General features: G+C 38.0%; 1 protein-coding gene across 1 annotated transcript; it reads left to right on the top strand.

Annotated features, from left to right (window-relative positions):
* The first annotated feature begins 3,023 nt into the window (after nt 1-3,023).
* LOC138057540 (uncharacterized) lies at nt 3,024-6,473 on the top strand. Its single transcript, XM_068903524.1, has 8 exons — nt 3,024-3,051; nt 3,639-3,719; nt 4,021-4,137; nt 4,713-4,839; nt 4,970-5,121; nt 5,318-5,391; nt 5,490-5,553; nt 6,019-6,473. The coding sequence occupies exons 1-8, from the start codon at nt 3,024-3,026 to the stop codon at nt 6,465-6,467; spliced, it is 1,092 nt and encodes a 363-aa protein (XP_068759625.1). The 3' UTR covers nt 6,468-6,473.
* Nucleotides 6,474-14,708: the final 8,235 nt, after the last annotated feature.

A 14,708-nucleotide genomic window follows, 5' to 3' on the forward strand; every position in this document is an offset into this window, starting at 1 on the left:
AAGGGCACTTGAATTCTCCTTCCCTCTTTCTCCTCTGATGAAAAGACAATAAAACATGTGCAATATATAGGATATGCAATTTAAACAATAAAAATTGTCAATGTCAAGTGTTTGTCTCTCTGTAAAGAATTCTCTATAGGATAGACATTGAAAGCTATTTTGTTCAGAAAATTGTTTCATTCATAAAAGGAGTAATTTTCAATAATGTACATGTACAAACATTACCGTGACTTTCTTTAACTGAGCTTGTGTTGCCTGAAAATAAACCTAAATGGTATGATATGAAACACCAAAAGCACCCATTGAATGAAAGTCAGTATTACATGTAGATAGTTATAAACTGCATGACAACGACAGTGTCAGCAATTATTCGGTGCCCTTGAATTAAATTTGATTTTTGTCAGCCTTTTAAGGTGATCAGTTGTTTCTTTGTTGTACTTACAACTGTACATCCAGTGTAAAAAATATGGGAAACATAAAAATCCCAGTGAGTTAATAGATTGTATACCTCAGGTATATGCTACCCAAGAGGTTACAAAGTGAACTGGTGACACAGTGTGTTAATCGATTGTATACCTCAGGTATATGCTACCCAAGAGGTTACAAAGTGAAATGGTGACACAGTGAGTTATGAGATTGTATACCTCAGGTATATGCTACCCAAGAGGTTACAAAGTGAAATGGTGACACAGTGAGTTAAGTCTTGTAAACATCATGTATATGCTACCCAAGAGGTTACAAAGTGAAATGGTGACCCAGTGTGTGAAGGGATTGTATACCGCAGGTATATGCTACCCAAGAGGTTACAAAGTGAACTGGTGACACAGTGAGTTAATAGATTGTATACCTCAGGTATATATGCTACCCAAGAGGTTACAAAGTGAACTGGTGACACAGTGAGTTAATAGATTGTATACCTCAGGTATATGCTACCCAAGAGGTTACAAAGTGAAATGGTGACACAGTGAGTTAAGAATTGTATACCTCAGCTATATGCTACCCAAGAGGTTACAAAGTAAAATGGTGTGATAGTGAGTTGAGGATTGTATACCTCAGGTATATGCTACACAATTAATTATTAATAGCATAGCTGTAAATTTAATTTTGTACACTCTTTTGCATCAACTTTTAGGCCATGCTTTAACTCGCTTTTTCTGTGCACTTAGATCGCTAAGAAGTAATTCCAGGTTTCACCTGAAAGGATTGTGATTGTGCATAGACCTCAAAAACCCAACTCCTCCCGCTCACCTCCCAAATACACAAGAATGTCAATTAAAATAGCTACCAGCTTCGTGTACTTACTCCTGTTCCACTTAATTTTGTCAGATTTACATGTATCATCATTGTCTGCCACCCTTCATCTGGGATTCTGGCCTCAAAAGAACCCAGTCGGGAAGTCGAAAGTTGTGCAAATACTGTTGCAGCACATCTGGAACAATAACCTAGCGATCAAGTCCACAGAACCACCTTATCTTGGACAATCAAAGAAATTAGATAATTTATATTTTGGTCAAATTGATGGAAATAAGATTTGTCATCAAGCTACTTTATTTGGGTGGGATTGACGGAGGTATTGACAATTAATGGGAGACCAAAGCGAGATAATCTCCCAGGCGGTTTCTTCTGAAGTGTAACCGACCTTTCAGTGAAATCTAGTGTCAAAGGAGTAATCTTATTAAGCGCCCAGTCCAAAATTTAGCTTGCTCTGGCTCCTCGTGTATGAGAAACCAGTGAAGGTACAGGTGACAAGGGAGTAACTATAGAATAACCGGCCACTATTGTGCTCTTGTAGTGGCATCGTTTGAAGAACAAGGCATCTGCAAGTGGTGAATAAGGGGCTGGGTATACAGAGATCCATATATTACATGTAATTCCCTATTCGTTATTATTGTTATTGCCTTAAATGGCCTTAATACAATATAAAGTGAAATTACTAAGGGAGTAGGTCTGCAAAAGTAATGACTGTGCTGAGGCCCTCCTTGGTGTTTGGGAAACGAGGGAAGATGGCTATTTTGAACTGGGGAACAGAGGAAAAATGACAAAATGTCTTAGGAACAAGGCGACATAAACAATTTTAGGGAGCAAAAAGCTGGGTACAAGTTTGAAAGTAAATTGGGCGGGTAACAAGGGAATAAAACTTTAAAATTTTAAGCCATTTAAACTTAAATCAGGTTTGTAAGTAAGATGACGACTTACCGAAAACTCCTCCGGCAGTCTTTTGCTTTTCGGATCTTTTGAATCTTTTCGCCCATTTGCTAAATGTAGCTGTTCGCCAGGCCACCCTTTGTTCCAAACGTTCGTAGAACTCCCTTTACGTTTTGAAGAAGGTCTCTATTTTTGTCATGAAGTCTTCACCGATTAACCCTTTCGGAGACTGTCTGAAGTTGAATCATGTCACTGGCGTGTATGATTCACAGGAAAAAAAATTGAAATTCCAACATGGATTATTATTGGAAAACATCTGAAATAAACTATCCAATATTGGAATAATATTGGAATACTTAATAATTTGTAAAGGGGACAAATATGTTTTGGAATATCATTGGTATATCAGACATTTAACAATCCAAGATGGTCTTTTGATGGCAGTTTATTGGAATATCAAGTGTAAGAGGTAACAGTCCAATAAAATACCATAGAACTAAACTTGGATTGTCAAGTGACAAATAAACCAGTTATTTACCAATATTACTCCGAGTTAGTTTTTATGGTAGTTTATTGGGAGATCAATTTTATCACTGATAAACCAATAAAAATTGATAATTGATAAACCAGCCATTCAGACTGTAAATGCCGCCATGCGGTCATACGCCAAGTTGCCCGGCCACTGCATTTGTGACATGGACAGTGCACATGAGGTTTTTCTCCCTTCTTGCTGATATCTCTAGCTTCGGCGGTTAGCTGACAATAACAGGAAGTAAGTGAAACGTCTTCTTCTACTTCCATATTACATTTTTCCCGGGCGCCCAAAGCAAAAAACCGATCGGCAAGAAAGAAAAGAATCGCGACCTATCGATACCGCCATGTTCTCTCCATTTGGCGCGGGGTCTGGTAAGTATAATTCAAAGTGGATCAGGAGATCTGGGATTGAAAAAGTAAACGCGCCAAAACACAACTGTCGTCGTCGGACTCGAAGAACTACCACAGGTTGTCCCACAGGTTCTGACAAATTTGGAGATTATTTCCTTTTGTCATGGCTGAAAATAGCGACGCAGTGTCTTCAAACAAACCAGGTAGATATATTTTGTAAATGATAGTACTTGGCAGTCTTCATTACTTGTTCAACTTTTTTGCTGTGTCGATCTTGTAAAACATAAGTTTAATTTTGGCGCCATTAACTACCCCAATAACTTAACTTCCTTTTCGTATTACGGAAACAGCTATTGCCAGAATTAGTGGATTCTTAGTTTAATGAAAGATAACCTTGTAGTTAAATACAGAAAGTGTAAAAATGAGATCCTTAGATTATAGAAACCAGTGGAAACTTGAAGTTTGTGTCGCGGCCTGAACTACACATAACTGCAGATTTGGATTCACCCTTTGTTAAATTAAAAAAGGTTCAGCGTTCACATTCCTCTCTGCTCACTCTCAGATAACTTTTCTCTGACTTTTACTTTGCCCTTTTCCTGAACAATCAGAGGAATGGAGTCCTGCTGAAGTAGCATCGTGGCTAAACTCTCACCATCCAGATTTGAAGGATGAAGCAAGACTTTTTCAGGGTAAATTATATGTATTTTTGATTGTAGTTTGAATTGATTTTTTGTTCTTCTTTTCGGTTTATTCGTTTGCTATTTGTTTGTTATAAGGAGTGAAAGGAAAAGAGGGAGACGAATAAACCAAATTGAGAGCGGCAAACCATACTTATGGCAAACTGAGAAAGGCTAATTCCCCTCACAGCTGAGTGTTTTCCTCGCTCATTAATCTGATTCCTTCCAGAGTGGCAGATGCTGTATTAATATTTTAATGTAAACGCTTTGAATTGTTATCTTTTCATTGCTTATTACAGTGACTTCTTTTTAGATAATGAAATATCCGGTAAAACACTGGCTCTTGTAGACAGGCAGTGTCTCAAGGACATTGGTATAGGATCAATTGGAAAACAACTCGCTGTCTTGGCATGTATCAAACAACTACACTGTAAGTCTCGGCTATCTTCCTCTGATGAGATTGACTGCCCTTTAATCAGGCAATCAGGCATTGCCATTGAGCATGACTTTAGTCAAGTTTTAGTCCAGAGGCAAGGACTTCAATAAAAAGTGAAGTAATCACCAGGTTGATTAGTACTTAAGAGAAACTGATTTTCTTTCTATGGGATCTTGGAAGTTCCTCCAGAAACTTTAAAGTTTGGAAAAGTTGTTTTCCAGTATTATGGGCACTAAACTGAGGACAAACTCTTGCCAACTCTCAAAAAACTCTTGCCAATTTCTCTGAGCAAAGTAGTAGAAGTAAAAATATGTAGTTAATCACACTAAATTCCCTTGACCTTTGCAGTTGAGGGGAGTGGGTAGAGGTTATGTTAAGAATTCAATTAGACGCAAACATTTTTTAATTCTTTCATTTAAAAAAAAAAAAAAACAGCCAGTGGCCACTGTGCACTGATTAAGAGTACAGCCTGGTATCACGTTTTAAAGGAACACTAAGGTGCTTGTAAATTCCTTTCTAATAATGCCTGACAAACATCATCTTTTAACTACCTTTTCTACTATTTTTAGCACATGTTGAAAGACAGTCCAGTCCAGTGTCTGTCCATCACAGTCCTTCAAAGGGTATGAAAGCCAAATTAACAAGAAAAGATAAACAAGAAATGAATGCTGAAGACAAACACTTGTACCACACCAAGTGAGTACTGTTTTATTAATTGCATTACCATTCATAATTAGCACATACTTAATGACATAATTTATAGTAATTATGGACTAGTACATGCAAATGCCTTATTGTATTGAAATATTCATTGTGTATGCTGCAGGATCAAGCTAATAAGAAAGGAATGCTCTAAGAGATGGCCTGGAAACAATAAAGTGTATTTCCGGAGTAACAATGCAAACAGCTTAATTCTCTCAGAATTAGTGTCTTCATTGGAACCCATATGCACATTGAAAAAAATTGGCTTTGGGCAAAGTAAGTGAATGTTTTTTATCCCTGATTGAGCCATGCCACAGTAATTTTTTAGTAGATTTTGTTAAAATGCTAGTGTACACAATTATACTGAAGCATTATCCTTTGACTTGATATTCAAGATCAGTTATTGTCTTTTGTTTGTTTGAATTTGTTTGATTTTTTAATTCATGTGAATTGTTTTTGTTTGATGTTTCAGGTGCAATCAGAAACCACATCTTACAGTGGGCAGTCGAAAAGAACAGAAAACTTACTGATGGTTATGATTTTGAGGTACAACTAGTCCTTGTAAGGAATACCAGTACTACTTACATCCTATTAAGCTTGTAACTTAAGAATGGAGCATTAAGCTTTTTCTCTCTTTTTGGCAGAAATCCAGGACACCTGCAAAGAGAGCTCTGTCAAGTCCGACAACAGATGCAAACGAGAGCATTGGTAAGGAAAGGATATGGCCACTGACAGCCATTCCTTTCTTTTATGATAAGACTTTTATCTAGTATATGTAATAAAGTTAAATTTGAATTGGGGAATGAAAATTTTCACAGAGGAAAGATCCTTACAAGACAGTTAGGTATAAAATGTAAACATGAGATTTTACCCTGAAAAAAAAAAATACTCAAGGCTTCATCCTGGCTGCCAGACTTTCTTGCAAAAATGCAGTTTGTGAATTTTTATGACTTATTCATTGTGCATTGTTAGGAACATCAATTTTAATCTAGATTCGGTAAATTAGGTATTTTTTTAAATAAAGCTTTTCTTTTTATATTTTATTTTACATGTACATGCCTATTCACACTCTTTGCAAGAAATCAATATTAATGAAGGGAGCTATTGTTACTTCAAGTCATTTGATCAGATTTCAAACATGTAACAGGGTGTCTTTTGTTTTTGGCATTTAAGATGAAACAGACACTGAAAAACCCAGTCCTGACGAAGCCTGCAGCAGTGATGGTGTTAACGACATATCCCTATTATCTGCATACAGCTCACAAATCATCTGTGCAGTGTTTTTCAAAAAGCCAACCTTCAGCAGTTTGAGTGTGAAACACCATCTTGCTCCAGCTGCTAAAGAACTAAAAATCAAGCATAGAGGCAAAGGAAAGTACGAATTGGCCCTGAAAATTGCAACTGAACTTGTAACGAAGAAGATGATTCAAGTTGCTGAAGGTGCAAATTTCAAATGCCTTTCAAGAAATGAGGTTCTTATTGAGAAGGAACTAGATGTGTTATCAGTTGAATCCAGCAGTTCAGATCGTATTGATTCATCCTCAGGATCTACTATGTCTGTTGATGAAACAGATTCAGGGCCAGATTATGATTATGATGATGAACCAGAGCAGGCTGACTAATGCAGCTTCCATTATATGTGTTATATATGTTGCTGAAAGTGGCTGATGGCTAATTACAACTGATGATATATTTTTTAGCTAATTTTGTTTTGTCTGGTGATGCTCTTGCTCTACATTGTATAAAGTTCACGTTGGAACAGTAGATGATGTAAATGCTTTTTTTCGGTTCAAGTTTCTTATGTTTGTAAACTGGTTGATCTGTAAACAGGACACAACAGCGATAAACTGGGAAGAACAGTTAATCATGATAAAGTTAAATGTGGGAGTTATTGAATACTGATCAAACCACTAATCTTGCCAGGAAAGATTGAATTATGGATAATCACTACATATTTAACCAATATTGGAAATGAAGCTTCCAATGTTGGAAGTTTAAATTACTGGCTGTCCAATCTTGTAAATGATTTTTCCGATATTGGACTTCTGTTTTATTCTCCAACCTTGAAAAGACTGTTTCCAATGTTGGGGTCTTATTTATTTCAATTTCCCAACCTTGGGAAAACAGTTTCCAATATTGGACTGTCATTACAGTTACCAATCTTGGAAATGCTGCTTCCAATGTTGGACTTTCATTGTACATCTACCAACCTTGGAAATGTTCTTTCCAATGTTGGATTTTTTAAAATTTACCAACCTTGGTTGATTAAAGTTAGACTACCAACCTTGGAAAACTATGAAATGTCTTTCCAATGTTGGTAAGTGTATCTCTTTTTCCAACATTGGTTTTACAAGTGAATTTCCAATAATCTTCCATTGTTTTCCCAATGTTTTCCCAATGTTTTTCCCACATTGGAATGTCAATTTTTTTTCCTGTGATTCTTTGTGGCGAATGCTGATTATCTGATCTGAATTGTAGTTGCCCTTTCTTCCGGATTCCGTCGATGTTTACTGGGTTTATTTGGTGGAATGCGTGCCACTTCACCCGCACAAAATGTTAAGGAATCGCAAAGATCCAATCTTGGTCGTCCAAAGGGAAAAAGAGAGGAAAAAAAAAATGGTATCATTGCCTTTTTTTAACGGATTTTTACCCTAAAAAGGTCACCTAGAATTTTCGGGAGCCTTTTTTCTGGCTGAAATTTTCGAAAAGGTAAGTTTTGATCCCTATAAATTTCGGATCACTAGACTTTCAGCTAGGAAATCCGAACAGATGAAAAATTTGTAGGGGATAAAGATATGCCTATATCTACCGTTTACATACTAAAATACGTTTAACAATGCTATGTTTAAGTGGTTTTGAACTTTTATCTCGTTGGGTGCCCCTGATTGATCGCCCGCGCGAAAAACAAACAGATAATTCAAACCGATCTCGTTCCCAGAGTCTTTGCGGCGGGGCAATTCATAATGGCGGACAAAGTTGTTGCATCATGTAATCATTGTGAAATGTCCACAATCCTTCTCTTTGTGCCAACATCCAATCACAACCCGTTGCGAGCCCAGTGCGATTCCTGGGGCGCTTTCATTTTGGGTGGAAAAACCGGGGAGAATTTTCTGCTTTAAAGGTGCAGAGCAAATTTCCTCAATCAAAATATGGAACGGGGGAAAGTGTGTTCCTTTTGAGATTTCCTTTTCTGTTTTTCTCAAGAGACTGGATACTAATCATTTAGAATAACAAATATGGCTGCCGGATTTTCGATCATTAAAACGGTCTAATCTTGTGAGGCCCTAAATACCCGTTTATATGGAGAAAAATTGTCCCGGGAAGAAGGGTCACTCGCTTACCGGAGTTACCCTGGACCAGCCAACTTTTCCTACATTTCCCTATAAAATGCGGTTTAAGTAAACTGTTTACATGAGGAAAAAAGATGGCTCGGCTAGAAGGGAAACCCACCTAGCCGGGTCACCCTTTGTCAACGGTAGGGTCGCCCTCCTGGCCAGGCCAACTTTATTCCATGTAAACACTTTGGCTCGCTCAGTGGAGTCAACTTGGTCGAGGCAAGATGATGAGAGAATGCACGAGTGCTATCTTCCCAGTCTCCTGATGATCGAAACTGAGCCGGGCAGCTCTTGACTCAGGGAAAAAGGTTAGTTCTTTTCTCACATAAACGCTAGCTAAAGACCCGGCTGGGAGGGTGACCATCTTCCGAGGACAACTTTTCTCCATATCAACAGGGCCTAAGACTTGATCCAAGTCGAACTATTAAAACACATACCGATAGGCATTTTATAGGTTGCAACCGGCGAACTTTTGATAAACCGAACTCAGTGCAACATGCAGGGCTAATTCAACAGTTTCCCACATAATTTAATTAGGTAATAAATATTCGACACTCAAAATCATCGTGAACAGGGCATACAGATCCAAAATCATTTGGTAACTTAGACAGGACACGCATTATGATAAAGCGCAATTTACAGACATTTTATGAGACATGACCAAACGGCGTAAAATCTTTGTAAATTTTCGATTTATAGACATTTATGCAAGATTTTATAAAGTCTGTAAATTTCAAGTATTTCCACTTGTTGTAACTCCAATAATTTATAAACATTTTACAGACATTTTATAGAGCTTTACTCAACAAAACTCTGTAAAATATCTGTAAAATAAATTTACAAAGATTTTATATTAATGGGGTTAAATGTTAAAGTCTGTAAATTGATTATTTACAGACATTTTATGAAGTCTGTAAATCGTCCAAATGTTCCAGTGATAGCCCATTCACACCACCGAGACATGTTTGATAAACTGGATTTTACAAAATGAAAATCAGTCACAGAAAAATGTAGGCCTGGCCTTTACATGAGATTCAGGTGAGTTTCAACACATGGTTTGATCTGTGCTAAATTTGTAGTGAACAAAAATCAGGATCAAAAATTACCCCCAGAAAACAATTTGGAACGGCGTTTAACTAAACATGTTCAAAACATGGTTAAGGCTTGGTGTGAATGGGACATTAAACACATACACATCAATTTGAACGGTTTCAGTCTATCGTAAGTGCAACACAGTCCTTTAAACAGAGGTTCGGTAAAAAAGAAAAAAAAAAACCTTTGTCTTGTGCAACCTTTTTTGGCATTACCTAATGTAGTTCATTTTGAGCACTTCATTAACAATTCAATGTAATTGACTGATTGCCCTTCGGGGCATTTTGGGAAATTATTGCAAAATGTAATTGGCTTGCATTTTCTTTACTAAGGTAGATGCATGGGCTACTCTAGAATCGTGTGGTCATCTTATCGATCACGGGCAATAAAGGCCTTCCAGGAGGTGTTTCATTGCAAACGTTTCCGTTCGAATTCCCTACTCCCCTATGTTTGAACTGACTCTCAAGACATCGCGTTTGCTTCCATGCTCCCTTGTCCTTCACGTTAAATGTTTACTATGCTCGTCTACGGTGTTTAAGCCCAAAGGGGAAGCCTCTTTAATAATCTGAAACGCTAGTGGAAAAAATAAAGGACTAAAGGTACTCACAATTTTAGTTTCTCCTCCCTCAGTGTAATTGACGAAAGACTCGGGGTCAGAACTGTTACTTGTTGAACATAGTAACTTTCAACCCACGCATCCGTGTTTCCATCTATGACTCCTTCAGTCTCTACTACGGTCACATTGGTTAGAAACCCTAATAAGTAAATTATAAAGTGGTCACACTAGTAAAACACAGCAAGCTGGTCACCAGACGTTGTTAACGGAGGTTAAGATGAGGCCCCGCAAAGCTGGCTTTCCTTCTTCCTGGGTATCTTCAGTGAGATATATGAAAAAAAAAAAAATCCGGCACGTTTTTGTAGCGTGTGATCTTGTGGCTTTAATAAGTAATTGAAGCATCGTTATGGTGCGACTTTTTCGACAACTGTTCATTAAAAATACTTAAAGCTCCGTTTTTGCTGTTTATGTAAAGAAACTTTAAGACCAATCTAAACTACAAAAAGTTATCAGTTGTCACATAAGGCACCCAGTATCCGACTCAAAGGTAATTGCCTTTGAGAAGCACACAATATGTGAAAGCCATATCTTTGACTGTGGAATGAATACTAAGTCTTGAAATGACCTTGGCAGTTTTAAGTCTTATAAGCTTACTTTATAGCAGCAACATAACTGCAATAATCATTTTAAGACTTGCTTCTTGCCAGAGTATGATTGCTAAACAAGAGCGACTTCACAGAAACTACTATGCGGTCAAAAATCTAGAATTGTGACCTTTTTAACATTGATAATTAACGCCGGAGAGAATGTCTTTGTTTCAGTGTGATATAGAAAATAGAGCACTTCGCGCACATTTTGTCACAAATGTGAAACACACTCGCTCTGTAAGACCCCTAAAAGATATTCTACCACGTTTACAAGACCATGGAATGAAACTTGTAAATATCAATGCAGTTAGCTCAGCAACTTCGGCACTTGGAGAGGAAGCGGAAAAAATCCGGCCTTGCACGGATTCGAACCCATAACCATAGGATTGCGCTGCATTTGCTGTACCGAGTGGGGTAGAGGGTCTCCCAGGGGTACTTGGGAACAGGGGAAGATGGCTAGTTTGACGTGGGGACCAGGGGGACAAAGACAAAGAGAACCCCCCTGGGAGGCCCTCGCCAAAGGGCTCGGTTGCTGACCAGTTGGGAGAACAAGTGCATCGCAATAGCACGGTCATGGGTTCGAATCACCTTCAAGCCTGGATTTTCTCGGCGTCCTCTGCAACTGTCGTTCTATTCCGTAGTTCAAGTGTATGTAATTTCATATATTCTAAACATCAAAGCCACGAAACTTGTCAAGCTCCTTGGGCGCCTGGACTTACCAAAGAACACTTGAAAGTAGGGCTCGGTGTCCGAAACTGCAGCGCACCATCCATCTTCCCAGTCACCTATGGTCTCTACTCCGATTCTACCACGAAAGGCATATCGTCCTTTGACTCTTTCGGACGAAGCTGTGATGTCGCTGTCTGGAATTCGACGGCTACTTGGTACTCTGATGCCTAGCTCTCGGACCTCACAACCTTCAAGACATTATTAGACAGTATTATATAAGAACACGAGTTTTGCATTGTCATACCATCCTCTAAGGAGTTTTTTCACTGAGGCTTCTTCTTTGAAGGATTTCTATAAATAATTAATGTCCTAACCATTAGTGAAATAGGAATGTATCCACAATCTAAATATGAGATAACCAAAATCACACAATATCAGGAAAGCAACAAAATGTAACAAACCACCCTCTAACAGCCTAAAAGGTCATTTGAAAACCACCCATTCAATAGCTCTATTCTTAACGTATTTTATACCATTAACATTCCTGGAAACTTGAGGAGAGAAATTTCAGTTGAGTTTAATTAAACACAAGATAATCTTACCATCCATATTCAATTCACGGCATTTTTAATGTGTATAAACACAGTGTGTTTATTAAAAACGTTGACAAACTCTGTATTCTAATTAAAAAGATCAATTAGTTTTTAAGATTCTTGGTGGCGAAACAAGCATTCTTTTTTGCCCGTTGATACACATAATAAGCATGAGATACCGTGAAACTGACCTGCCCTCCAAACTCATGGCCTGAAGTGCTCCTTTGAAATGCAAAACGCTGAATAATAGTATTCACGAACAGATGAATAACTCGCTCTAGTTTTGGAAATGACAGGCTTACCAAACTGACACTGGCTTCCATAAAATCCTCGCCTACAGTCACAAAAGTGGCCACCTTCAGCGTTTATACAGGTCCCCTCATTCAAACACGGAGAAGAGGCGCAGTTGCTTTTGTTTTGGTCTAAAGAAAAAGAGAGGTGGTCATGTAAATTTCATTTTTTTTTTTTTTTACCAGAATATAATATTTCTCAAAGCCAAACCACCACACTAAAGATTGCGTTTGATTTATCGAAAGATAATAGACTAAGGCCACAAAAGGTCCATGGGCGGGTTATGTCAATTTCAGTTGTTGGTTATTAACTTGTTTTGAGATTAAATCTAGATGGGATTATCGTTCTCAAGACGTACAATAAAAAAGTAAGGGTAAAGTCTCTGTTACGAGCCTAGGAAGGCCCAACAGGCCGGCACTTATCTCCGGTTTCCGTAGCATGAAGCGACTAGGAGTATTTACACTCCCCCCTGGATGGGATGCTAGTCCATCGCAGGGTTACCCCCAGCATTTTCGCCGGTACCCATTTATACACCTCAGTGGAGAGAGGCACCGTGAGAGTAAAGTGTCTTGCCCAAGAACACAACACAATGTCCCCGGCCAGGATCCGAACCCGGACAACTCGATCCGGAGTCGGGCACTGTAACCATGAGTCCACCGCACCTCCCACAAGACGTCCAATAAGTATAGAAAATCGAACGAACGCGAGTGAATTTTGGGATTTATGGGAAGGAGTGAAGTTTTGGAAGTTCTCAAATTTGAGAACTTTCAAAACATCACGATTGACCGTAAATCCCCGAGATGCCCGAGTAAGTTCATACGATTTTATATTTACTTAAAGTGGTACTCTGACGAGAATCGCATCTTTCCTATCTAAGCCATTTTGAAACATAAACAAGTAGTCTGCGCGAGAAGAAAAATGCTGTTTACTTTTTTCAAATATTTCTTTTCGTTCCAGAGATATTCGAGTTTTTAAAATATGCAAATGAGCCAAGTGATGACGTCATAAACTCAACCAAATTTTGTTCAAATATGATGAAAAGAGATATCTCAGGCAATTTGTATCAGAAATTTTCGTTTTTTTGCAGTACGATTCTACTAAATGTTCTCCACAATATGAGCTTAACAGTTCTGTTGCCATGGCATCATACTGGGTTCCAGACCTCCCACATATTATGAGCTTTTCTGGCCACTTTTGGCGTTCCATTTTGATATTTGTTAACAGCACTTCATATGCATGATCCAGCAAGGATATAAATATGTTGGCACGACTTTGTGGACTTGTTTAACATTTTTCAAGCTGAAAATTACTAACATATTGAAATCAAGTGGGTGGTGACTGGAAAAGAGTGAGTTCCCATGGGAACATAATTTTTTATAGCCATAGGTGTGTTTCCTGTAGAACTATTAGACTACCAAGTTTCAATGGTGTGCGCTGTAAATTGGCCAAGGTAGCTGTATTTATATATTCAATATAATATTGGGTTGAGTGTATGACGTCATTAGTCATCTCATTTGCATATTTTACCCATTTTTCAAACTTAAATATCTCCGGAACTAATGAGGATATTTGCAAACGGTAAATGGCGTTTTGTGTTCTTTCATGGAATTCTATGTGATACACTCAAAATATCAAGGGGTAAAAATTTGATCATAGTACCACTTTAAATATTATATACTCAACAGAACTATTATATATATATATATATATATATATATATAATATATATATATATATATATATATATATATATTTGAATGAAGATTGGCTTACCAACGGTGATGCCGCTTGGAAGAAGGATCCAAAGGATACTACACGCTTGCACTCGAAAATTGTAGTTTGTGTAGAAAGAGTAAACAGCGAACTTCTTCCGTGGCCAAAACTCTTTAATAAACGTTTCGCCCTTCGGGCTTCTTCAGTATAGAGTTACAGGGATTCCAAGTATTTTTAACCCTGTAACTCTATACTGAAGAAGCCCGAAGGGCGAAACGTTTATTAAAGAGTTTTGGCCACGGAAGAAGTTCGCTGTTTACTCTTTCTACACAAACTATATATATATATATATATATATATATATATATAATAGCGAGCTACTTTGTAAGCCTTACGTACTTCACAGAACGATTAAATGGTTTCCCAAATGCCCACATGTTTTATTTGAACCAATCAAAAATCAAAAATATAATTTTGTTTTACAGGGTCAATTAAGCGTGAAGTTCTCGAAAGGTTTTCAAAAAAATATAAGCTTACAAGCTCAACTCAAAAAGTAAATGTTAGATCTTAAAAGCGGCAAGAATACTGGACCGCTAGTTTTTAATCTCAGTCGACCTCAGTGATTTACAGACTTTGGAGAATTGAATTGCCCCTGAATCACGTTAAATGTGACTAGACAGTAGTGGAAGTTGTTCATGGTGAAAGCATGGCCACTTGAGTTCACCTGTTCACGAGTTGAAGTTGTCGCAGGAACACCTGGGAAACTGATGGAAGCTGCTGACTGTGGAAGCATGCTGATAATGCTTTAGAGCTCTTGCTTTTCCTTCTCGCTACCTTCATCGTTGTCATTTAGAGATTTTTCACCTGCGTGGCCAGTCGCGTGGATTATCGACTGCCTCTCGACGGTTGCTGCTCTGAGATTTTTTTTGCATCTGTTTTCCTTGCGGTGTGGTTAGTCAATTTCTTG

The sequence above is a fragment of the Montipora capricornis genome, chromosome 7 (genome assembly GCF_036669925.1).
Source record: "Montipora capricornis isolate CH-2021 chromosome 7, ASM3666992v2, whole genome shotgun sequence".
Classification (NCBI taxonomy): domain Eukaryota; kingdom Metazoa; phylum Cnidaria; class Anthozoa; order Scleractinia; family Acroporidae; genus Montipora; species Montipora capricornis.

Coding starts and splice junctions, on each gene's coding strand:
- LOC138057540 (XM_068903524.1), top strand. CDS start 3,024: ATGTTCTCTCCATTTGGCGCGGGGTCTG. Junction 4,138..4,712: donor ATGTATCAAACAACTACACT/GTAAGTCTCGGC, acceptor TACTATTTTTAG/CACATGTTGAAAGACAGTCC. Junction 5,392..5,489: donor CTGATGGTTATGATTTTGAG/GTACAACTAGTC, acceptor TCTTTTTGGCAG/AAATCCAGGACACCTGCAAA.